Here is a 25,503-nt window from a genome sequence, read left to right as displayed (position 1 = left end):
AATACACCAATAGGATCAAAAATAATCTGTGTTTGTCTGGCAGGTCATCCGGTAAAGATATTGGTGGCAGGGTACAGTGAGTAAAATGATAGGAAGACTACCAAGAGGTTATCAGCAACATTCAGCCCTGAAAACAACCTATTTTATATTTTTTATATAATTTACATAAAAACATAAAAATATATTTACACACATATACATATAAACACACACTCAATGATAAATGTATTATTTATTCATAAAAATATTTTAAAAAAATGTACATACATTTTACACCCCCTTTGCCCAGAATAACTTGATTTTTTCATGACATTGCATTCAACAAGATGCTGGAAACATTCCTTAGAGATTTTGGTACATGATGAAATTTTAAAATCACACAGTTGCTACAGATTTGTTGGCTGCACAGTCATGTTACGAATCTGATAATTCTAACATAGATATTTAGATTTGGCTGTTACTTATAAGTAATAAACTATGTACTTAATAAATCTGTGTATTAAGAGGAGTTAGACTCACTCTGGCGGACGTATGCTAATGTTTCTAGTAAATATACAATAAAATTCTGAGTCCTGTCTTTGATCCTTCTCCATAGTCCAAATGGAGCCCTTTACTTCAAGGTGATTTAGGCTCACTGGGTAAGTACTTTAATAGAACTTAGCCACAAATTCTACAGCATCATAAAGTGTACAACTGATTTAACCACTTCACTGGCTAATATTCATAAAAAATAAACCACTCAGAAATTGTCAGGTTTTTTATAAATGAATTGAGACAAGTATATCTATTTAAAACTTATCCAACACGATTTTATAAAAATATATATATATTTTGAAACACAGTATCCCATAAAAATAGCAATTCTTATTGTTTACTGAAGCGATGGCTATCGATGGCTGTACCATCAACGGATGATGGTATTTAACCATCAATAGAAAACCCTTAATGGTGCAGCCATAGATAGTTGGGTCTTGCTCATCTGCATAGCATGACCAACAGGCTCTGCCATTGATGGGGTGGCATCATTGGGCATTGAGCATAGACCATCAATGGTTATATACCATCGATGGTTGATGGCTGTTTCTAATATACTGTACCATCAACGGACGATGGTTTTTAACCATCAATAGAGAACCCTTAATGGTGTAGCCATAGATAGTTGGGTCTTGCTCATGTGCATAGCGTGACCAACAGGCGCTGCCATTGATGGGCGGCATCATTGGGCATAGACCATCAATGGTTATATACCATCGATGGTTGCTAGCTGTTTCTAGTATACTGTGCATGAACTTGAATCCCTTTGAAAACAAAAAAAATTTTTTTTTAGATCTGTACAAATCTAAGTATTGATAATCAACACTATCGCGTGCGGCCAGGGCTCTGCTGTATATGTTTTCGCAGCTGCTCCTCTCTGCAGTCGCTGGTAATCACAGGGTGATGGGCACTGACTGGCCTCACTTCCTCGGAGAGGGGCTGAGAGGTCCCTTTGATATTTGCGGCTACCAGATTATTTTCGGGCAGCTGTCCACTGGGCATTTCTGACTGGTTACATCAGATGCGAACATGTCAGGGAAAGCATGATGCGACCACTCTAGGCAAGTGGTTAATGCTTTGAGAAGCAACCTCAGAAATCTTTTGATCCCTATTTATAGCATCACAATACAGTTTTAAAATAGTTACCATGGCTTCCAGATTAACAATATTGTTGCCATCGCCTTATACAGGTCTACCAAATGTGGGTATTTCAGGTTAATAAAAATTAGTCAATGTAGTGTGATAGATTCTCAAACAGAGATATGTTGTAAATTATTGCATTAATTTAAAAAAAAAAAAATTGGAAAACCCATAATATAATTCTCCCCCATGCCAAACATCTCAAGGTGAAATAGCTATAATATCCTCGTTAGAATCATATGTGTCAAGTTCCAGCTGCAGCAAGTTCTCTGATGTTAATCTCTCTGTTGGTGATTTCAGAAACCTGAAAGAACACGGATGGGAAGATCTTCAGAAAGCAAGGAAAAGGTAGTCCTTATATTGGAGTGCACTTATAATTGCATAAGTGTATTTAATAAAGCTTAACCTTTATTAAGTATTCTTTAATAAACATAGAATCACACACCAAATTCAGCTAAATAAAAAATTAGTATAGATAAGTAAAGAAATTATTAAAACAAAGCCTTTGATTGTCTCTATGTCCCGTTATTTATTTATTGTGCTGTATTCACAGATTGCTCATTCATATTACTGCTAGCAGGTAAATGCAGGTGTAATTTGCTCTGTACATATTTATTACCACAGGGAATTGGATGTTTAGTTTAATAACATAATTGTCCCCACAGATTTGAGGTGTGTATTACAGCAGCATGTATATAGAGAAACAATGTCTCATATCCCCATCCACATACATTTTTGAAACAATGTATCTTGTTTTTACTCAAGGTCCCTAGTTGTTACATACATTCATCCTTGTGAAAAATAGCCAAATTAATATTATTGGATATAAGGAAATGATATATAGGAGCTTTTTATTGTAGTAGGATGCATCCAACAGATTTTCTTTCAGTATTAATTTATATGTGAACTCTCATTTCTCATTAGATTTTTAGAATTTAAATGAAGGAGCTCATTCTATTCCTCTCTGTTAATTCAACGCTGATGATGTTTAAATGAGAGTCGTAACACAATAATAACTTGTGGATAGAATGCTGCTATATTCACCATTCTCGACAGCTCTGTATGTTAACAGCTCTGTCAGTGAGTTATAGCGACACCACAGATGTGATCTATTCGCAGCGTGTCTTACATCACTGATCTACTGCTATGTTAAATGTAGTGACATCGCTATGGTATCAGTCCCCAGCCGTGGTCAGTGTGACATGCGCTACAGCTGTTCTGCTAATAGCACATCTATTACAGCATGTATATTCAATTAAGGCATTTCTTGAGTCAATCACAGCTAAATGCCGACGCGCGTTTCGCTGTAGCTTTTTCAAATAGGCAACGGTTGAGAGGATGCTTGCAATTAAAATGATAAATACATTGCTTTAATATGAAATAAATGCTAACTCTATATCTTTGTGAATATTTGGGTATGGAAGTATACAATCATAATGCACTTAAAAAAAAAATAACAGATGTGCACCAAATTATTGATTTTCAATCTGTTCCTAGAATTATATACAGTACTGTATCAGATCATAATTTAACTAGTATGAAACCATCGTGGTGATAAAGTACAAGCAAACCCACCTTCACCAATAGCATAAATAAAAATCTGTTTTAGTGATTAAATAAACCTGAGATAACAAATGTGTGGTTATACGTAACTAACGCTGACGCTGGTGAGCATGCTCTCTAATAAAAGCAGGCTTTTTTTTTTTTTTTAGGAGGATTGTGCTTATTATTGACTTATTATTATTTTCATTATTGGCTAGCAAGTGTCTATGGTAACATACTGTATATGCTCTATACAAACATCAGATTGGGAGATTATTACACAGATTACCAGCAATGCCACATCAAGTATTACAAACATGTTATCTTTTACATTATCATTTGTTTGCTGTAGAATAATGTCATAAAGATATAGGATGTGAATTTTTCTTTCTGGAGAGAGGGGATTCTTCAGTCCCAGTGTGCTGGTTAACAGAGCTGCAGTAAAATTTAAGACTGAAAAGGTCACTATACTATATCATGTATACTATATTCACTACATATATGAACTACTGAATGCACATCGACCTGGAATTTAGGTAAGTGTGAATGCAAACAACGCGGGACGAAGTCCCTGGTCTTTACCAGGGACAGGATGAGACCTGGGAAATTGTCAAGTTGATAGATTCGGCAATTTCCCAGCTCTCATATCTGAAAGCGGTATTACATTGCACCATATTGAATGTGCTCCACTTTGGAACATCGAAACATAACTAGAAATTGATCACACTGAATTTATAAGTACTCATCTGCAAATACCATTTAAATATGGGGCCACCAAAGGGTGAAAAGTCTTTTGACTGATAAAAACTATGTAGTTTTACCAGTAATGGGGATGCATTTGTTATGCTCTATGTACAAATGGGGTCACCAGTGGTGTATTATGCTGCAGCCCCCCCAGTAAAATCAATCATCTCAGTGTAGTCAGTGCAGTCGGTGACTGCACTGGCTACACTGTGACTGGCAGAGGTTTCCTATTGGAAGCGCCACCTGCCAGTCACACAACAGGCAGTCTCAGGGGGAGGTGTCTCCTCCCCCTTTTGGACTGCCAGTTTGGGCTGCTATTAGAGAGCGGCTTCCAGGAGGAAGCCGCTACTGTGTCTTTCGGCCAGCCCTAACCGGCTCCTAGGAGCTGCAGCCCCCTCATCTAAGAGGGTAGGAGCTGGTGCTGGTCACCACTGGTGATAATCTCATTATTATCAGCAATAACCCCACCAGCATTAAGAATACTTTCCCTACACTTTCATCAATTATTAACAATGAAGGTGTGCTTGTATCGCCAAAATCCCTGTTCCATATATTTAATGATGCTTGTGTTTTTTAATACTCTATCCTTATTTTTATTACTTGAACTGAAAGCTGAAACTCGAAGCTATTAGATCCACTGTACATGCATGTACCAATATGCTGACTCCCACATGTGCACAATAATGGAAACCAGCCAGCTAAGTGACAAGTAAAATTTGTTGGTAAGGACTAGTCTCACTTAGGGCTTTATTTATTAACATAATTTTTACTAAAATAAAGTGAAAAGGGGTGTTTTCACACCCTTTTCACATTGTTTTAGTTTCACCTAAATTTGCTAAAGGGCAGCTGGAGTATAATTCGTAAAATTCTACTCCAACCCCTAATTATCACATATTTTTGATGGCATTCCCATAATTGTAATGGGAAATGCGATTTGCCTGGGATTTACTGAAAATGAAATGTGAAAAAATACCAGGGGAAGCCCTGTGATAAGCACGCCACCTGGAGGTGGCGTTATCCAGGGTCTCCCATGGCTACCGGACTCCTGCTCTGCTCTAACAGGCAGAGCAGAGCCCAGAGCCGGCCCCAGTGATCAGCTGTGTGGTCTAAATAGACCACAAGCAGATCACTGAAAAGAAAAAAAAAAGTCAGCTGACCAGGTCACAGTGCAGGATGGGAGACCAGCTGACTGGAGCCACGGAGGACATCACCGGAGCACCGACCACCAGAGGTGATTGAAACTAAGGGGGGTTGGGGTCCTGATCACGGGGGGGGGGCTAGCGGCGGTGGTAGCTTGTCACTGTATTTTCTTTCGAAGAGTATAGTGATAAGGCCGTGGAGGGGATTCGCAGGGTCAGAGCTTTATCGCATATAATGCGAATTCAGTCAGTAATAATCACACTACAATCTGCATTTTAATGCGGATTGCAGTAAATAGAGCCCTTAGGGACCTATTTACCACAGTTCACATTTAAAAATGCAATTGTGGTGCGATATTTTTGCTTAAATTCGCATTGCATCAAAATTGTCAAGCAGGGACAGGGCTTGCATGAAAAATTCCCTCTGCACACTGGGCCTGATTCAGAGCGGGACGCTCTGACCAGAGCGCTCGCTCTGAATCAGTGCCCTCCTACTTAAAAATGGAGCGGCCTCCTGGCCGCTCGCATAGCTGTGGGTGACCACCCACAGCATATGCGAGCGGCCAAAAAGATGGTCGCGATGGTCAAGACCATCGCGACCATCGTGTTTGCGACGAGACCCCGCGGTAGGGTCTCGGTGACCGCAAGCCCTGGAGTGATTTTGGCTCTATCAGAGCCAAAATCACTCCCACTGACATCACTAGTGATGTCAGTGGGGCCGGACCCAGACGGTAGGCGTTCCCATGTGAATGCCTCCGTCTGGCAGCCACGCCCCCGGCACGCCCACCAAAGGGGGCGTGCTGTCAGTCACCATCGACAGCACGCCTCCTTTGGTGCGAGACCCGGAGTGACAGCTTGGCTGTCGCTGTCCGGGTCTCGCGCATGCGCACGACGGAGCTCCCTCCGTCGTTGTGCGCATGCGCATTGGGGTAACATCGACCCGCTAGCGAGCATCCTGCGCTCGCGAGCGGGGCTGAATGACCCCCACTGCTCACTGTATTTTTTGCAAAAAATACAGTGGGAGTGTCTCCACGCAAACACCCCACGTGCTGCTGCCTGTCTCCCCCCGTCTCTCTTGAACTGGTGCCCGGTTGCCTCCTCTCTTGTCCACACTCTACCTGCTGCCTGGCTCCTGTCTACTCTATCCCCGCCCCCCACCACCGATGCCCGCTGCTGCCGCTACCACTGCTGCCCCCCTCACCCCAGCGGCGCCTGCTGCCCCTACCCGGTGTAAAAAAAGAGGATATTATCAACACTTACCTGCATCGGGGAGCTGAGCAGTAACTTCCTCTTCTTACCAGCTGATCCGCTGGTCAGAAGAGGTGGTCTCCACTCAGCTCCCCGGTGCAGGTAAGTGTTGATAAGTAGTGTTTTCCCATTTTTTTTTTAAATAATTGATAAATAGGGCCCTTAGAGAGCTGAGTGATATTTTATTAACTACTCATTTATAACCAGTTAATTGGTCTCACATAATGAAAACCAAAAACTTCAATCTGTCTGCTATTTTCAATTCTACAAGTATAATTGACAAGGCAATATTAATGATAAGCTAATCATGTCACCTTAGTAAAAATAGAAAAAAAAGATTCATGAATAATATGTAATTACCGGAATGTTAGTCTCTGTCCAGATTCTTTTTTTAAAACATTTATTTTGTAATACTGTCTCAGAGCTCTTGACATCTTCTCATAAGTCATGTTTGGACGATTCTGCATGGAAACAATTTAATCATTTAAGCTTTTTTTTACTCTTTAAATGTTCAGCTACTGACATGGGAAACATTGGGCTAATAAAATGCATCACATTGTACCAGATGCCTGTCTCAGAAATAATAATTTATCAGATTATTTTGTGATAACAAAGACTGCTAAACTTAGAATTTATTCTGTGTTGTTAGTGTATCTAATTAATTCCACTTGGATTCATATCCAAGCCATTTATTTAAATACCATAAGCAAGAACCATTTGCATTAAACTCAGAAGATAATTAATATAACATTGATTACTAAACATTTACAAAGTTAGGTGCTAAGAATTTGAATGGATAAAAACTGTAAAGCATTGTTATAAATATATATTAAATACAAGAAATATAAACACAGCGGTGTTGTGAAAATGTTTTCAGAGTGACAGCATTCAATAGGGGTTATTTTCTAACATAGGTACGTACAATTGGTTCAACTTGCAAAGTTCAGTAATCCATAGCAACCAATCATTGTTTTAATACAAAATAAACTAATATAGGAAAATTATAATTTGTTCTTATGGGTGACTATACTATGCTTTTTTACACCTATGTTCGTAACTAACCTTGCAGACATTTATGAAGCTAGACATTCAATGTTATGCATCTTGCTTATACAGAGATGTATGAATGCCATGGCATGGGAAGGGACTTAAGTATGCCAATTTAGCCATGCAGGTTTCCTCCCCTGCTGGTGTTCCCAGGGGGTTGGTGGACATGGTGCTTATGGTTAAGTGGGTAGACGCATGCACAGACACCTAAGTGGCAGCAGGTTTTGCTGTATCACCCGCATTAGCTTTGGGCTCTACTGAGTTCTTTTTTAGATGGCCCCCAGGTAGTAGTTTATGGGGTGTGTCTCCTGGGCTCTGCCCTGATGTCTGTGGAACTGTCGTCCATATCCACCTTTTTGGAGGCAATGGTGATGGCTATGTCTTGCTAGTAAAAGCACTACCCTATTAAATATCAGGCTCAAAACACAAACAGAAGTGTCGGGTTTTACAACCCAACACTTCGTAAATAATCCCCTATGTGTGCAAATTAACCACTATACACAATCTACTGTATATATTAATAGCAGACGGACAATTTTTATCAGTGACATATCTGTGATGCCGTTGCCTGAGTAGGGCACATCATATACCAAATTAAAGGTCTTGTTCTGTAGATTAGCAGAAAAATATTTGCGTTGTAATTGGTTGCCTTGTTTCAGAGTTATGTGACAAAACATCCACCTGCCATTTACAAAGCATCACCATTGTGCTCTGGGAAATGTGACAGTTGGTAAACTCTCCCTGTGCACCTGTTGGATGACCTTGAACATGTGACCTGCTGGGTAGCCTGGAAACTGTGACAGTTATTTGCAGCCACATCTTGCGAGGACCTCAATTACAGACTGTTGTGTTATTTCATTTTCACTTCACCTCGCATTATTTACACTAAACATGCCTAGTGGCCGGCTTCAAATAGCTTAAACAACGTATAACAAGATCAACTGATGTGCTGCTTGCATTGGACATGAAATATCCTATGGACGTGCAATATGTGAACTGTGTTGCCCTACACTCAGGGCCAGTTCTAGATATTGTGGAGCTCAGGGTAAAAGTTCCCAGTTGCGCCCCCTCCCAAAATATAGAAAACTTTTTTTAGACGGCATTTCTCTGCGCGCGCCGAAAGCGTGGACGATTCCGGAGAGGGAGCGTGTCCTTGCGGAACACCCCCAATTCATCACACTGTGGGGCATCCCCAGCACTTATGGAGGTGCTGGGCTTCCCCCAAGCTCTCCTCTCATGGCGAATAATTACCATGTGTAGTAAAGCGCCTTACACAGTATGTCCTACACAGTAATGCCCTTTATAACACATTATGCCACATGCAGTAATGCCCTGTATAATACATTATGCCACATGCAGTAATGCCCTGTATAATACATTATCCCCAATTCAAATTATGCCACACAGTAGTCTCTTATTCGTGTTTCACAGTGGTGCCCCTTTTACACAATGCCCAAATTAGTGTCCCTTACAAGGTCCACAGTAGTAGTGCCTCTAATACAATGCCCACAGCAGTGGTGCCCCTTACACAATGGTCCAGTAGTGGTGCCCCCCATGCAGTGCCCCCATTAGTAGGGTCCACAGTGGTAATGCCCCATTGGTAATGCCTGCAGTAGTAATGCCCCCAGTAGTAATACCCCCTATAGTAGTTATGCCCCCAGTAGTAGTGTCCCATTGCTAATGCCCCATATAGTAGTGCCCCAAGTAGTAGTGCCCCCAGTGGTAATGACCCCATTAGTAGTGCCCCCAGTAGTAATGCCCTCTATTAGTGCCCCCAGAAGTAATGTCCCCTATAGTAATCCCCCCCAGTTGTAATGCCCCTTATATTAGTGATGCCCCAAGTAGTAGTGCCCCTTATAGTAGTGTCCTCAGTGGTAATGCCCCCAATAGTAGTGCCCCCAGTGGTAATGCCCCCTATAGTAGTGTCCCCAGTGGTAATGCCCCCTATAGTAGTGCCTAGAGTAGTAACACCCCCATTAGCAGTGCCCCAGGAGTAGTGCCCCCAGTAGTAATGCCCCCTATAGTAATCCCCCCAGTAGTAATGACCCTTATAGTCGTGCCCCCTATAGTAATGCCTCCATTGCTAGTGCTTCTAAAAAAAAATGCAATTAAAATACAAACAAACACAATACTTAACTTAAGCCCCGCTCCTGCATCCACTACCGTCCGGTCTGACCGCTCCACGGATCTATGGGAGAGACATCATGACATCCCTCCCATAGTGCTCTCTGCGGGAGCCAGAGCTCTGGAGTGAGCTCCGGCTCCTTGGATCTATGGGAGAGACGTCATGACGTCCCTCCCATAGTGCTCTCTGTGGGGTTTTCGGCTTCCACTGTGCGGAAGGAGCCAGGTGCCCGCTGTTACCAACGGCAAGTGCAGCCTCCCTGCGGCAGATAGCAGGGGGGTGCAGGGATCGGCGCAGCCTTTTTTTTTCTGGGGACTCAATGGTGCCCTCTAGGGGCCAACACTCTGGGTGAAGGCCCTGTTAGCCCGCCCCTAGAACCGTCACTGCCTACACTTCTTAGTAGAGGAGATTAACGCCCACTTTTCAGACTGCTGTCACAATGGAAAGGTTTTGTTGCCCAATGTGGTTGTTCCATCATATTTAGCAGAACTTTTATGATAAATACCCTCAAATGATGGACTCATTATCTCCATAATATCCTCAGTAACTAATATTCATAATATTCTCCATAAGAGTAGGAGCAGCCAGGTCCTTCCAATGAGTCATTGACTACTTCCAAAGAGGAGTGGGGAGTCTGAGGTTAGTGCTGGCTTGCTTTCTCTTCAGCTGGGAACTGAAACTCCCCAGGAGTAGCGCTTAAGGGTCTTGCGCAATGGGCCATTCGTGACATGAGGTTTTAAGTAACTCCTCTACAATGTCAACAGGTGCGTGCAGACATTGTTCATTGCGTAAATATGGCAGTGCTTCAAAGGATGATGTCTGGGATTAAGGAATTGGATTCGTACAGGTCAATATATTGATGTTTTTGCTTTAGCAAGAGCCAGGGCCTTCTTAGATTTGCTTGGTAAACAGGCATTGCAATTAATTCTGTTCCATTTGACCACAGGTACTTTATGGCAAGCATACAACAAGGAGTTCAGCATAGCTTAGCTGCTATAGTCTTAGCTGTAAGAATGCTAAGAAGAAGTTGAGGGGCACAGTGTCCTGGTTCAGTGACAGTTTTGCCTAAGAGTGCATTAGTGGCAGGTCAGGGTGCACTAGCATTCCAAGCAAAGGCCAAGAATGTCACGTATAATAATGGCAAGTGTCCCATTTGGTCAAAATGTTATTTTTGACAACAGTGTCTTAGATATGGGGGCCAAGGAGTTTTGGAGACAATTTGGAGGTCTTGGTCTGAAGTAGTGCTCGTATGCTGGTGAACATGGATAACATGTCTCATTGGCTTGGTCTAGACACACTTTGAGTAGATGCAGAGGACTTTTAGATGTTTTTTTTCTTGGTTTTCTTCTGCCCATAGTGGGTAAAGTGTGATTGGGGTTGCCCAGGAATTTGCTCTCTGCTGCAGATATTTCTTTGGTGGTCAAGTAGAAGGTCATGAAGGAAGTTTATTTTGGGTAGATGATTGGTCCCTTTAAAGAACCAACTTTGCCATATTTGTTTTTTTGCCTTGTGGGCATGGTCCCTAAGAAAGGTCCAGGGAAATTCCATTTAATTCAGCAAATGTCCTATCCTGAAGTGGGGCATAGTAGCGGAGCAACTTGTTAAGTGGGGGGGAAGATAAGTATTTGCTATTAAATGGCAAGAAAACAAAAGGTGGTTGTGGGACTCGGAGATCGGAGATCTAGGAATACTGCACCACAACAGTTATTTTGGAAGGTCACGGTGGTAGAGGTGGCCAGTGGATTTAAGTTCTTAGGCATTAATCTTACTGATGATTTTTTTGTGGTCTTCTCACATTTCAGTTATAGTTGGTAGACAAAACAATGCTTTTTCTTTTTAAGATGACTACTGGCAGCGAGTTTACAGAGACATAGGGCCAAATGTAATGGAGTGCGAGGTTTTAGTAAAAAAAAAAATATGCACCTTCTCACATGTTTAGAAGGTGGGAGCTGGTGCTGCAACTTGCAAATGTAATAGCCTATGAACTTTTGAATTTCGAGGCTATTTAACTATGCAAATCTGTGTGAGTATTTGTCTATGTAAACTCAGACGTTTTAACGCGACTAGCATCAAAAGGTCCGAGTTATACAGAAGCCTTCACAGATCAGTGAGATCTATGAAGGCTTCTGTGTATAAAAAAAAGTTGTAACAGTGAAAAAAAAAATGATGTGCCCATCTCCCCCACTAGCATAACCAGTACCGGGCTCTGTAGAGCTTGTCCTGTTTCTTAATATACACGGGGGAAAAAAAGCATGAGAATCCCCTGTATTTTAAGAACCAGCACTGGGCTCTGTAGAGCCTGTCCTGGTTCTTAACATACAGAGGAAAAAAAAATGCGTAGGAGTCCCCTGTGTTTTATGAATCAGCACAAGGCTCTGCTGAGGCAGTCCTCGTTGTGAAAATACAGGGGACAAAATGAGAGGGGGCCCATCTATTTTCCATAACCAGCACTGGACTCTTTCTTATGGGGGTGTAATGCCACAGCCAGGGGAACCCTTTCACCAGGGCCCCTGGCCAAAGCATTACACCTGACCGCTAGTCAGTCCAGGCCGGGGATCGCTGGGGAGGTGAGGACCCCCCAATAAAGGAGTCCCCCTCTCCAGGGCACCGTAGGCCTGGGCTGGAAGCCCAGAGCTATCCTCGGTACCCCTGGCTGGTGGCTGCCAGGTTGATTGTATGAAAGTGTGATGTAAAAAATAGATTTAATAATATTGTGTTTTACTGTAGAACTACAGGTCCCAGCAAGCCTCCCTTGCATGCTGGTACAGTACTTGGAGAACCACAAGTACCAGCATACAGGGCATTAAGGGCCCACTGGCACCTGTAGTTCACCTGCAAAATAAATATTAAAATAAACACAACACGCGCACACCTTGAAAGTAAAGTTTTATTAAAGCATACATGCACACTCACATTCATGAGTGTGCATGTATTCTTTAATAAAACTTTACTTTCACGGTGTGTGTATCTTGTGTTTGTCACAAGTCTTCATGTTTTGATTGGGTTAGTTTTTGGGAGTTGGGCACATCTGCCAGAGTCTTACAGATGTGTCCTGATACACTATTTTCACAGTCACGACAGAGAGCCCTTCTTTGCACACCAGGTCCTGAGCGACGCGGCTTGCGCTGAGCATTATTTTTTTTTCTTTGTTGCTCGAATATGCGTCTTAGTCGCAATGCGATGTGACAAAACCACTTAACGAGACTGCACTGATTAATTTGTACTGTGAATGTGTCTGAATCTGTGTGTGAGGTGCTATGATGCTGTGTGTCCGTGTTTTACTTCACATCAAGTTCCATTGTGATTCATATGTAACTTTATACATATTTAAAACTAAATCCCCTGCGGCTAAAGTTGTAGCCTGACATCTGTGGTACAGATTAGGTGAGAATAAGACACAGGACAGAACCTGCAGTGTCTGAAGCTCCCAGCACTGAAAAGAGACACTTCTACAAACTGAGTGTAGCCCCAGTCAGAAATGGCAATGTCTGAAGTTTTTAGCGCTAAAAAAACACTGATATAGGCTCCTGCACTGTCAGTCCTCACCACAGTAGTACAGCCACGATCCCCACAAGGTTGGAGGAGACAGCTATATAAAAATAACAGCAGCTGTATGTACTCATGATATTGGAGCTTTTTTCTATGTGATGGCATTACAAGCTCACTATTTTCTTTGCCATCAATCTGGAGACATTGTAAACATAATTGTATACATAGGAAAAATGTCTCCTAAGTGCTAAAGGATATCCATTTGATGTGTGTTGCTAATATTGAAAGAGTAAAGATTTTTCATTCACATTGTGAGGACATGAGATGTGTGTTACAAATGTACTGGCAGCATCTCAGTCCTTGCAGAGATCAATTTACTTTTTAGTCCTTTTGTGTCCCCCATCCGTCTCCTAGTGTATGTGTGATCATTCCCAGGACACACATTTCCATTAGCATGTCTATTATGTACTGTAATAATGTAAGTTATTGAAATGTTTAATACTGGATAAGCCTTGATGTTAGCCTGGTCCGTATGTCTGTGTTAGAGCAAGGTGACACCTCCCAAAACAAAAGACCCTCTAAGTTAATTCCCACCTCCCCAGGGGACGCTCAGGATTTACTCCTCCTTCCATTTGCCTGTTTTGTGTCTCACGTGAACTTGGTAGACTGAACGGAACCATCCCAGCAGGTGTTCGTCAGGGAAGTAATACCCAGAGGAGGTAGGAGAAAGTGACAGCATAAGGGACTCGCACCAATCAGGAAACGGTGCAACCCCCCCTGGGAGGTCACAATATCGTGGGAAATTGGAAGATTTTAAAACAGGTCACTGAAGGCAACTCCACATGTTAGTCGCTGACTTTGGCTAAGAGGCCTCGCTCTGCCAAGGTGCTAGTGGAACGCATCACCAGTTCTGTGGATTTAAACTTGGAAATTCTGCAAGGACCTATACGCTATTCATTGCTGTGTGTTCTGTGATTAGCTTCTACTGCATGGGGTCCTGGAAATGCTTGATTGTACCCAGGGACTATCACTGCTGTGTGATCTCTGATAGTTTCTACGTGTGGGGTCCAGGAAGTGATTGAGTGGACATACGCTATGCACTGCTGCGTGATCAGTGATAGTTTCTACTGTGGGGACTGAGGGTCTCTAGCTATTTCGTGGAATTGTTCTGGGACATTATACTCTACTGGGACTGCCTCTGTCTGGACTGCTACCTGTTTATTGCCCGTTCACTGGATTTACTGCTTGTCCTGACATATTATCTATTTCTGTGTGCTGTGGAAAAATAAACCATCACATTGGTTTCATCTGCTCGGTGTCTGGGTGATTGAGTGAACCCCGTATCCTCACATTTGGCGGCAGCGACAGTGGGATCATTCAGACATCAATCAAGGAGCAGTGAAAGCGTGAAGTCACTCACAATAGAGAAGAGAGGATCAGGCCAACTGAGTGGTCGTCAGTCCTGTAAAAGGTGAAATGGTGCTAAGGAAAGAAAGTCAGTGCCTCAAGTCTCCCAGGGCAGTGAAGCTCGTGGATGGAGGTACATCGGTATGTCGGCAGGCTAGGAAGCCGGATATATTATTTATTATAAGGATGCAGTACATATGGGCATACTGGAATGATGCTCGGAGGATGATTAGCGGGTGGAGAGTATCCAGCTTAACAGACAAATTGTGTTATCTGGGAGATGCTTTCATGCACTGCAGAAGTGAAGCAGTCACATGGAAGATGCTGGATGAACCAGAGTTTGAAGAATTTGCAGAGGAAGTGAAGGCTACAATGGCCCAAATGATACAAGGAAGCCACTGTACAAAGACAGAAGGGCAGGTGCAGGATAAGTGGTCCTCCTGGACAGACCCAGAGGAAAGATCCGAAATAGAACTACTGCAACCCGGCCAGACAACCGAGGGGGTTGCCCCAAAATTAACTGTTACCAGTGGAGCGGGGTCATTGTCAGGGGGGCCCCTAAGCCCTCTGGATGAAATGAGCATGGAGGAGTTGGTAGCAGAATGCCAGCTGCGGGGCATCCCTGGCCAATTCGGCACGCGCAGGGAAATCCTTCAGTGTATACTCCAGGACGAGGGGGACCCCACCAAAGCGTTCACTGATTATCGGACATTTATCCTCCATCTCGGCCCACGGATGAGTGTGGGGGAACAGCTGGAGTGTCTGGAGTCGTGCTTTGTCGTGGCAGAAGAAGAGGCCTCAGATCGTGGTCTCCTGGATACCCCAGGCTGGCGGGACCAGTGTTGCAGGGTGAATGCAGAAAGGCACCGCCTGCAACAGCTTCTCCCACTGGCAAAGGACACAGCTGCCCAGTGTACTATACTGGGAGAGGCTAGCGCCCAAGTGAAGGAAGCAGTGCCCATAATACAGGCACCCCAGGAGGAGTCGCACTACACCTTCCCTTTTGCTGAGGTGGAAGATGGAGACCTATTAACCAGCTGCCAGGGGATCTATGAGGACAGTGTCCGAGAGGAGATCACCAAGGTTGGGGGAGTATCATCTCACTTCCCAACCACAAGCATACCAGTCGCAGATGGCATCGTGGTCCAGGCGGTTCAGCATACTCAGCTGGGAGAGGCCCATCATGATGAACTGGCAATGGCAGACTCTTTTAGTTCATCGGGGGAGGCTGAGGAGAAAATGCCCTGTGTATGTCCTGCTATCCTAACTCCCCCTGAAGGATATGAAGGATTGTACCCGATCCCCTATTTGGAAACTGAGGAATTGCAGGCAAAATGTTGGTACGTACCCTGTGATTTAAATGGAACATGGGTAGCAAAGACTGTTAACCTAACATCAGATCATAAATCAGAAGAGGATTTGTTATCACCCTGTAATAATTCGGACAGTGGTGTGGACTGTAACTATGTGCCAGGGGATTTGCCTGCCCTTAGTAAGATTCCAGCAAATACAGACCAGGTGGATGTCAGGAGACAGCGCTTGCAACCCCTTCTCCCACCCCAGGGAGAAGGCACTGCACCACCCGGCCCCCTGCATCTCACAGAACACGAGGCATTTGTGGAGATAATTTTGGAGTGTTCAGCGGTTAAAACCTGGTGTGGTACCCAACCAGTTATCCAGCCGACCGGGCTAGAAGAGGGAGGTACCAAGGAGGAGGACAGTCCAGAAGAAGTTCCAGGTGAGACTCTGGCTTTTGAGGGGGAAGGGCTGGGACAGGACCAGCCTGTCCTGGTGGCTCCCCTGCAGCCACTAACTGCATTGTTCCATATAGAAGGTTCATCCTGGGGCCCGAGCCGTGAGGAGCCCACGTGTTGCACTGAAAGTTGTCAGCCCCCCAGTTGGTGTTTGGGGGAGGAAGGAATGGACACTGCCACAGAAGTGCCATGTAAAGAGACCCAATATTTGCCTGCCCCTGGGCAACCGTTACTTGTACAAGGTGGTGAGGGGGAAGGTACCCACTGCCCCTGTGTTCCAGAAGTGAGGGTGTTAGGATGCCCGATTAGTATGATTTGGGGAAAGGGGTGTGATAATGTGAAGGGGGAACACCAAACGTTTGACTTGGGGGAATTGCTAAATCCTCTGGTGGAAAAAGGGGACATGTTATATTGTAATTTTGTACATGCGGATTGTCTAACTAGGCTGCTTCTCACATCCTGGGTCTTATGTTACATTACTCTGTGGGACACTGGTGGCACACTCACCCACAAGATGCTTTACCCTGCACCCCACCTCGCCCAATCAGTAGTGGTTCTGGATCCCCCCAGGGAACAAGGCCTAAAAAGTGGGAGAGGAATGTGAGGACATGAGATGTGTGTTACAAATGTACTGGCAGCATCTCAGTCCTTGCAGAGATCAATTTACTTTTTAGTCCTTTTGTGTCCCCCATCCATCTCCTAGTGTATGTGTGATCATTCTCAGGACACACATTTCCATTAGCATGTCTATTATGTACTGTAATAATGTAAGTTATTGAAATGTTTAATACTGGATAAGCCTTGATGTTAGCCTGGTCCATATGTCTGTGTTAGAGCAAGGTGACACCTCCCAAAACAAAAGACCCTCTAAGTTAATTCCCACCTCCCCAGGGGACGCTCAGGATTTACTCCTCCTTCCATTTGCCTGTTTTGTGCATCACGTGAACCTGGTAGACTGAACGGAACCATCCCAGCAGGTGTTCGTCAGGGAAGTAATACCCAGAGGAGGTAGGAGAAAGTGACAGCATAAGGGACTCGCACCAATCAGGAAACGGTGCAACCCCCCCTGGGAGGTCACAATATCGTGGGAAATTGGAAGATTTTAAAACAGGTCACTGAAGGCAACTCCACATGTTAGTCGCTGACTTTGGCTAAGAGGCCTCGCTCTGCCAAGGTGCTAGTGGAACGCATCACCAGTTCTGTGGATTTATACTTGGAAATTCTGCAAGGACCTATACGCTATTCATTGCTGTGTGTTCTGTGATTAGCTTCTACTGCATGGGGTCCTGGAAATGCTTGATTGTACCCAGGGACTATCACTGCTGTGTGATCTCTGATAGTTTCTACGTGTGGGGTCCTGGAAGTGATTGAGTGGACATACGCTATGCACTGCTGCGTGATCAGTGATAGATTCTACTGTGGGGACTGAGGGTCTCTAGCTATTTCATGGAATTGTTCTGGGACATTATACTCTACTGGGACTGCCTCTGTCTAGACTGCTACCTGTTTATTGCCCGTTCACTGGATTTACTGCTTGTCCTGACATATTATCTATTTCTGTGTGCTGTGGAAAAATAAACCATCATGTTGGTTTCATCTGCTCGGTGTCTGGGTGATTGAGTGAACCCCGTATCCTCACACACATATTAAAGGAGAACCATTGATTTTTTTGCACACCAGAAAGATTGACGGAGTTTAACAGTGGATATTATTGAGTACAATCTATATGTGCAATACCGCTGTTTTTAGGGGATGAGAGATATATGGGCACATTTTCATTACATTTGTGATTTTATAATTGTTTGTCTACTCTACACACATCTTATTTTGTGCTTCCACTTCCTTCCCCACTGTTTCCCCTTTGTTTTTCCTTTTTTTCCTCTTTCTGCTTTTTATTCATATTGAGCAATTATTCATGTACATATGTCAGTTTAATAGAAATTCCCCTTACGAGTATTGAACGCTTTTATTGATGTGTGATTAAAATTTGCTATTCAATCCGTTTGCGCTCACTCTCTTTGCTTTTCTTCCAATTATAAAGTGTTGCTTTATAGTCTGGCCTATGTTATGATATTTCATATATGGCATTCCGAGTCTCCGAGTTGGAGGTCTTCCTTCTTTATCCTTTTCCCAGGTTTTTGTTGATGATGCTGTGGTTCTGTGTTAGGTACTGTGTAGCATTCTAAACAGGTTGGGGAGGGGTCACAGGGTGTCCTTGACAGTGTGCAATGATGCCAGGGTTTGTCCGATGTCCTTTGCTAAACTATTTAGTTCATTCCCACTGTTAAAGGGGCATGGGTAATTCATACGGAGGGATTACCTATGACTCGTTTCCAATTTGATTTAGTTTTGAAAGGTTGTATTTTGGTTGTTGGTTTATACTTGGTGGGGTTAATTTTTCATTTCTCTAATTAAAAGCTCTCACCTGCTGGAAATCTAATGCCTGTAAACATTATATTAGATTTCATTAGTTTCATTTTGTGTATTAACTTGAGTATTAGCTACTCGTCACCTTTGGTGGAGGTCCGTGAGGAATTTATTTTTTTCCTGTTGGAGATTCATTTACTGCTCTGTACTCATCTGGCAGGTTTTTTGTGTTTTGCCTCAGGTCAAGTTATGACACCCGCCTTTTTTTCTATTTTGTATGGTTCTTCTCTTCAGTTGTTTTTATTCATTATGTTTGTTTTGTATTATTTTACAGGTGGTAATGTTGATTGTCATTATATTCTGTTGTCATTTAGGATATTCTTTTGTCTTTTGGGAAGGTCAGTGCACATTTGCTAGGTGTTTTGATTTGTTCCCTGAGTTGGGCCAGGTAACTAAGTTTCCAGGGTATGCGTTGACATTCTCTTTTTAGTCTTTTTAATTATTTGTTCTGCTCAGTTCAGTCACTTATCCTTTTATGTTGATAGTTCTTTTGAGAGGTAATCATTTGGATCTTCGAATATCCATCTCTTGTGATTTGGAGTGTATTGCAGTGATGTGGCCCTTTTTTTGTGTTCTTTGGTCAGAGAGTATTCCTAGGTGGGTATGGAGATGTAAGTGGTATAGAAGATGTAGCAGAAATGTGCCAAGGCAGCCTTTGTGGTTTGTCCTAGGAAGTAGTATACACCCTTCCCCAAAATATAAGAATAGAAAAGCAATGGGTTCACCGCCTGGGCACCTTTTAGCTACATAAAAAGTAAAATATATATATATAAACTTATCTGATCTTTTAACAGTGATCTCTTTCTTTGTGTCAATCTTCTGGTTTAAAATTGTGATAATACAATAAGCATTGTGGAGATAAAAGATATAATATAATGTAGTGCAGACAATTAACTTTAATTGGCATATTTATTGCCTACATAAAGCAGGTTTTTAGAAGTGGCGTTGCCCATAGCAACCAGTTTCTACTTATCATTTATCTAGCACCTTCTAGAACATAAAAGCTATAATCTCATTGGTTGCTATGGGCAACAACTCCACTTCTAAAAACCCACACTTAGATTACTGTACTTTAAACTAACTTAAAAATACATTTAAGGTGTGGTCATTGCTAATCAGGGTTACCCCTCTTTTTTTTTTACAAGGAAATAAAATTTCCAAATAGTAATACGTTAAAAAAAAAATTGGTATTTTTAACATCTCTTAATAAAAATAACAACTGCATATACACATGTGGCTGTATTCTCATAAAAGAACATATATATCATGTACAGTACAAAATGGTGTAGATGGCCTTCTACCAAAATCAAGAGGGAAACGGATCCTATAATCACTAGGGTGATCTTTTTGTCCCAGGTACATCTCAGCTGCTCACAGGGTCCACTCTCCTATCTCCCGGGACGGTATCTGCTACACCTCTTTGAGGCCAATGCATTTCAACTGGAGTCCTTGTTGTCACCCCAGTAAGAAGATGTTGGCAGTCTCTGGTGGTTTTGGACATGGCTAGGAAAAGGGTCAATTCTGTGGTTGAGCGATGTGTCCGGGGTTTTGGTGGTGGTGGTGTGATTCAACATTTAAGGATTCCCATCTTCATAGACTGGATGGGGTTTACCTTAATAAACAGGGGTTGTTTTTGTTCATTAAAAATGTAGTGCAGGTATCAAGGATGGTTTCTGTCTAGAGTATGGTGACTTCTGCGGTTCCTAATATAGGAGCCTTGTTTGGCACTTGAAGTCAATACACAGGTTAGGCTGATTCTATTGGGGTCAGCGACAACACCGATCTTGGTGGGCCTTTTGAGTCATTAGGATTGCAGTTGGATACCTTAAGTTGTGGTGATCAGCTGGCAGTTGCCCCTTTTCCCATCTAGGCCTAAGTGGAGATGGTGAGCAGATGGCAATATTGCATAGTAGGCCCGTTCTTTCTTCACCATCATGCCTTCTTCTCCCTCTTACCATTTAATTAATTATAAATAAAGATGGTCTTTTTCTCCCCACCACAATGCCTCAATGTCATTATTTTATAAGTTGATTATTATTATGTTGTTACGCTAGCATACAAGGAAAGTCTGACATCATATAAGTGTTTACTAAGATAAATGCTTAGTGCCCTCTCTCCCTTTAACTCAGTATACTGTACATCCAGATTCTAATACCAGGAAACTTCAAAATAGGCAACTTTTATATTATTCCCAAAATGTGTAAAGGATGTAATCCTGAAAAGTAAGCTAGCTATCTTTAAGACATTACAAACCTACTGAACAGTTACATGATGCTAATTCAATTATGGCACATGTATAACAGTTCAACAAGATTTTACAACAATCTACAATATTCACCCACAGTAAACACTACTTTATTGTTAAATAAAATGACAACTGACTTTTTGTACACATGAATCTTGTATAAAATGATATCACTTCATGTAGAGTATAATAACCTGAAGTATTCATCTACACACATTCACATCTTAAACTCCATGATATAAAATAAGAAACAAACAGTACATACTCTTTACTATATATAAATCAAACAATACATACAGATGTGTCCTCATACATCTAGCCTCAATACGCCACACAGCGCGACTTGCCAGGCGTGAGTGAGCCGCTAGGTCCCGTACTACTGTGAATCTTTTTTCACTGAAAATGTGACTAGGATGCACCAGCAGACTGTGCGGATTAAGTTGATATGCGACACTTGTATATATGTGTACACCTGAGTCTGTATATGAACCACAACGGAACTTGGAATGAAAAAAGCTGCGGCCACTATTTAGCAACACTTTGTATACAGATTCAGGGACTCAGTCGCATTGCGACTTAACTGCATTCTCAGCACTAGTAGAGTCTCACGGGACCTGGTGCCAGGGGCGTTTTAAGAGAGGAGGGGGCCCGTGTGCAGCCAAATTCTGGGCCCCCTCCTCTCTGTCGGCAGCTCAGCGCTGCACTGAGCACTGTAGATTCTGGCTTTATGCCAGAATCTACAGCGCATGCGCAGGTCTCAGGGAAAATGGCGCCTGTTCCTACTTTCCTGGGAGACATCTTTTCTGCGAATGCGCAGATCACTGGGAAAATGTCCGCCGCAATTTTCCCCAGTGAGCGATTGCTGCTCTGCAGCGCTGGTCTGGTGCTGCAGAGCAGCACTTCGGGAATGGGCGGAGAATTAAGTATGATTACCTGTGGGTGCAGGGTGTGTGGTGTGGGCCCCCTTGGACCCAGGGGCCCGTGAGCACTGTACACCTTGCACCCATTGTAAAGCGCCTGTGCCTAGCGCACCGAGAGGGACTTTTTAGCGTGACTGCAGCAAAGATGTATAAGGACACATCTGTATTGTCTACAATACATACCACAAACCTATTTGACCTACATTCATACCTTGCATGTGATGGTTTGCATTCAGTATCAAGCATGCCAATACTCAATCATCTACAGCTAGACCATCAGACACATGTGGATCTAAAGATGTGACCTCATACACTGTGGTTTCAGTCGCACCAAACAGCCCCTCTCGGCATGCTAGGTCCCGGTCGACACTGCGTCGCGAATCGTTTGTCTCTCTCAATATGTGCGTCTTATTCAAAAAACAAATGCAAGCAGAGGAACTACTTTTCTAGCTCTACACTGATCAGTTTGGGTTGCGACAAATGCACATCTGTGTCGCAGTGGTCTGGGCCGTTGAAAGCCTGGTCGGGCCTGGGTAATGGAGGGTGTGTGGCTTAATCGCGGGAGGCATGGCCATGCCCCCTTGAAAAAAAAAATAAATAATCACTTTTTCAGCACCGCCTAGTGGTGCCGAGCGCTGGAGAGGGGTGCGCTGTAAGCCCCCCGGCCCGGTGCTAAGCAGGGGGGGGTGCGATCAGTGTGATCGCTCCCCTCCACAGCCATAGAAGACTGCGAGCAGGCTCACACAGCAGCCCAGCACAAGCTGTGTGCTGAGCTGCTGTGAGGGAGGGGGAGGCGACGCCGGACCCGGGCCCTTCTACCATGCCCGGGCCCAGGTAAACTGTACCCGCTCCCCCCCCTCTCGGTGCCCATGGCAGTGGCCGCAGATTTTTCTCACGCCAAGTTCCGTTGTGCATCATCTGCGACTTTGTACGTGTTTAAAACTAATTCCAGTGCAGATAAAATCACAGCCCAGCAGCTGTAGTACACTTTTAGAGGTATTTTGCTGTGTCTAAAAATGAGAATAAGATGCAAAATTTAAAGAACGCTCCACCTCTTAGAGCAGATCAGTCATGCCGGGCATCTTGCACCGTATGAGGACACATCTGTACTTCAGAGGAAAAAAATTAAACAACTACTGCAAAACACCTCAGGACCCTGTTCCTCAACCAGATATACACCATGACAGAGGTCAAATACAGAGGCCAGCCTGCATATGAAAGGACAAATCTCCACACATACTAATACAAAGGAGAGGAAAACAGGTTTCCACTGGTGCTCACATATAAGCACAATCTGAAAGTGCTACTCATTTCATTGCAGTATAAGAACACATGCTCACAGCAGCCATATGCTAATAACCTCCGACATAGCCCAGATTCAGTGTCTTTACTCCGACAATTATGATTGTGTTCTCCATGCCAAAACCTTGTAAATTCATAATTCAATTAAACTGTATAGGACTCCAAAGCACACAAGCTGCGGAAAGTATAATGCAGAACTTTACTCCACATTTGGAAACGGGGTCGGACTGGCCCACAGGGGAACGGGAAATCCCCGGTGGGCCCCACACCCTCCATTAGGGGTCAGGATCCAGACTGTTGGGCGAGTATAAGCACGGGCCCCTACCACTACGTTCCCCCGGTGGACCCTCCATGCCCCAGACCGACACTGAACCATGGAAAACCAGACAAGCTTTCCAAACACTTTTAATAAACAGGTATATTAATAAAGTTCTTTATGTAATAAGTAGCATGTAAAATACCTTATGATTTCCCCACAGTGTAGCAAGTTTGTTTGGATCCACCACTCTAAAGATTTTTAATTCTTTGTCTTCCCACCTAATGTAGGGTTCATAACGCTGATCCGCAAGCAGTCGGTACAAATAGTCCCACAGAAGTCTGCAATCTGAATTCACAACTGTTATTACAGAGTATTTCAAAATCCATGTGAAATATGCATTATATAAAGTGAGTTATAAAGTGAAATGTTACCTGTTAACCGGTTAAATAAAACAAAATAGGTAATTCATACAATGCTGCTGAACTGTTGTTATATACTAATATGCTAAGTTCTTGAGATCATTTCCAAATTTGTACGCAGTTTCACTGTTGCCGGTGTCTTAGTTCCGTTGCCCATTTTGTGGGACCATAGTCTTGCTCAGGAGGCCAATAATCGATTGATCTGCGACAGAGGCTGCAACATTTTACGAAGATGCTGTGTAATTTACAAATTTTATGCCGCTACATGAATTTACAAAGCTGCAGGTGGGCGTCTCAATACATCTCCCAGGGGCTCCGACATTTGCATATTTCCGCAGAACAGCTGCATTAAATATCGCAGTCGCGGCAGGATTAGCGTACAACTCTGAATTAGACCCACTGTTCAAATGTGTAAATATCCCATCAAAGTCGAACTTCCTACCTCTACAGAATAACACCTTTCATTGCATTGAACTTTTCCAGAATTATTATAAAATGCTGGATTGTACTGTATACTGTCATTTATGTCTTAAATGAATTATGAGAGTGAGGAACTGTCTTTATTACATGTAACACATTTGTGTAAGGCTTTTATTAGATTGCTTTAAGTATACAGGTTGAGTCTCCCATATCCAAATATTCCAAAATACGGATTATTTTTAGCATGACTGAGATAGTGAAACCTTTGCTTTTTGATGGTTAAAAGTACACAAACTTCATTTAAGCACAAAATTATTAAAAATATTGTATAAAATTACCTTCAGGCTTTATAAGGTGTATATGAAACATAAATGAATTTCATGTATATATACAAATTTTGTTTGAGCCACAAAATCATTTTAAAAAATTGTATAAAAGTACCTGCAGGCTGTGTGTATAAGGTGTATATAATACATAAGTGCATTCTGTGTTTAGATGTGGGTCTCTTTCTCCAGATATCTCATTATGGTATGCAATATTTCCAAACTACGGAATATTCCAATATCCAAAATACTCCTGGTCCCAAGCATTTTGGATATGGGAGACTCAACCTGTATATAGAACTACACTGTTCTGCAAATTACAAATAGAAAGTATAAATTATGTCTCTATGCAGGGCCGGCATTTTAGGTAAGCAAATATTTTTTTCGCCACCACTGATGCACGGCCGAATGCATACGCCCTTAAAAAAATAAAGGAGCGTTGTCTAGTGGGAAACATAATACACCCCCACCCCACATAATAATACACCCAACACCTCTCAAATAATATTAATAACCCTCATAAAACATGATACATCCCCGCCCCACATAATACATAGCACACCCCTCAAATAACATTAATAAACCACCCACCATAACACCCCCCACCCCACATAATACACAGCACACCCTAGAAATAACAATATACCACCACACCACATAACAAAACCCCACTCCTCAGATCACATTAATATACCCCCACCCCACATAATACACCCCACTCCTCTCAAATAATATTAAATAACCCCCAACCCACATGATACAGCACACCCCTCAATCAACATTAATAAACCACCACCCAACATAACACCCCCCACCCCACATAATACACAGCACACCCTAGAAATAACAATATACCACCACACCACATAACAAAACCCCACTCCTCAGATCACATTAATATACCCCCACCCCACATAATACACCCCACTCCTCTCAAATAATATTAAATAACCCCCAACCCACATGATACAGCACACCCCTCAATCAACATTAATAAACCACCACCCAACATAACATAC

At 42.9% G+C, this 25,503-nt stretch overlaps 1 protein-coding gene across 1 annotated transcript in view; it reads right to left on the bottom strand.

The window, feature by feature from the left end:
- Window positions 1-279: 279 nt before the first annotated feature.
- Window positions 280-25,503, bottom strand: part of LOC148542639 (transcription factor ETV7-like) — a 55,929-nt gene continuing 30,705 nt past the window's right edge. The window contains exons 6-8 of the mRNA XM_088467411.1: window positions 23,525-23,667; window positions 6,708-6,808; window positions 280-1,978 (exon numbers count right to left, since the gene is read on the bottom strand). Coding sequence (XP_088323537.1) covers window positions 1,876-1,978; window positions 6,708-6,808; window positions 23,525-23,667 — 347 coding nt within the window. The 3' untranslated portion in view covers window positions 280-1,875. The remainder of the gene's footprint in view (window positions 1,979-6,707; window positions 6,809-23,524; window positions 23,668-25,503) is intronic.

Source organism: Taudactylus pleione, unplaced genomic scaffold (assembly GCF_031769625.1).
Source record: "Taudactylus pleione unplaced genomic scaffold, aTauple2 ptg000010l, whole genome shotgun sequence".
NCBI classification, from domain to species: Eukaryota; Metazoa; Chordata; class Amphibia; order Anura; family Myobatrachidae; genus Taudactylus; species Taudactylus pleione.
Note: the sequence above shows the minus strand (reverse complement) of the source record. Positions and strands in the feature narration are given on the sequence as shown.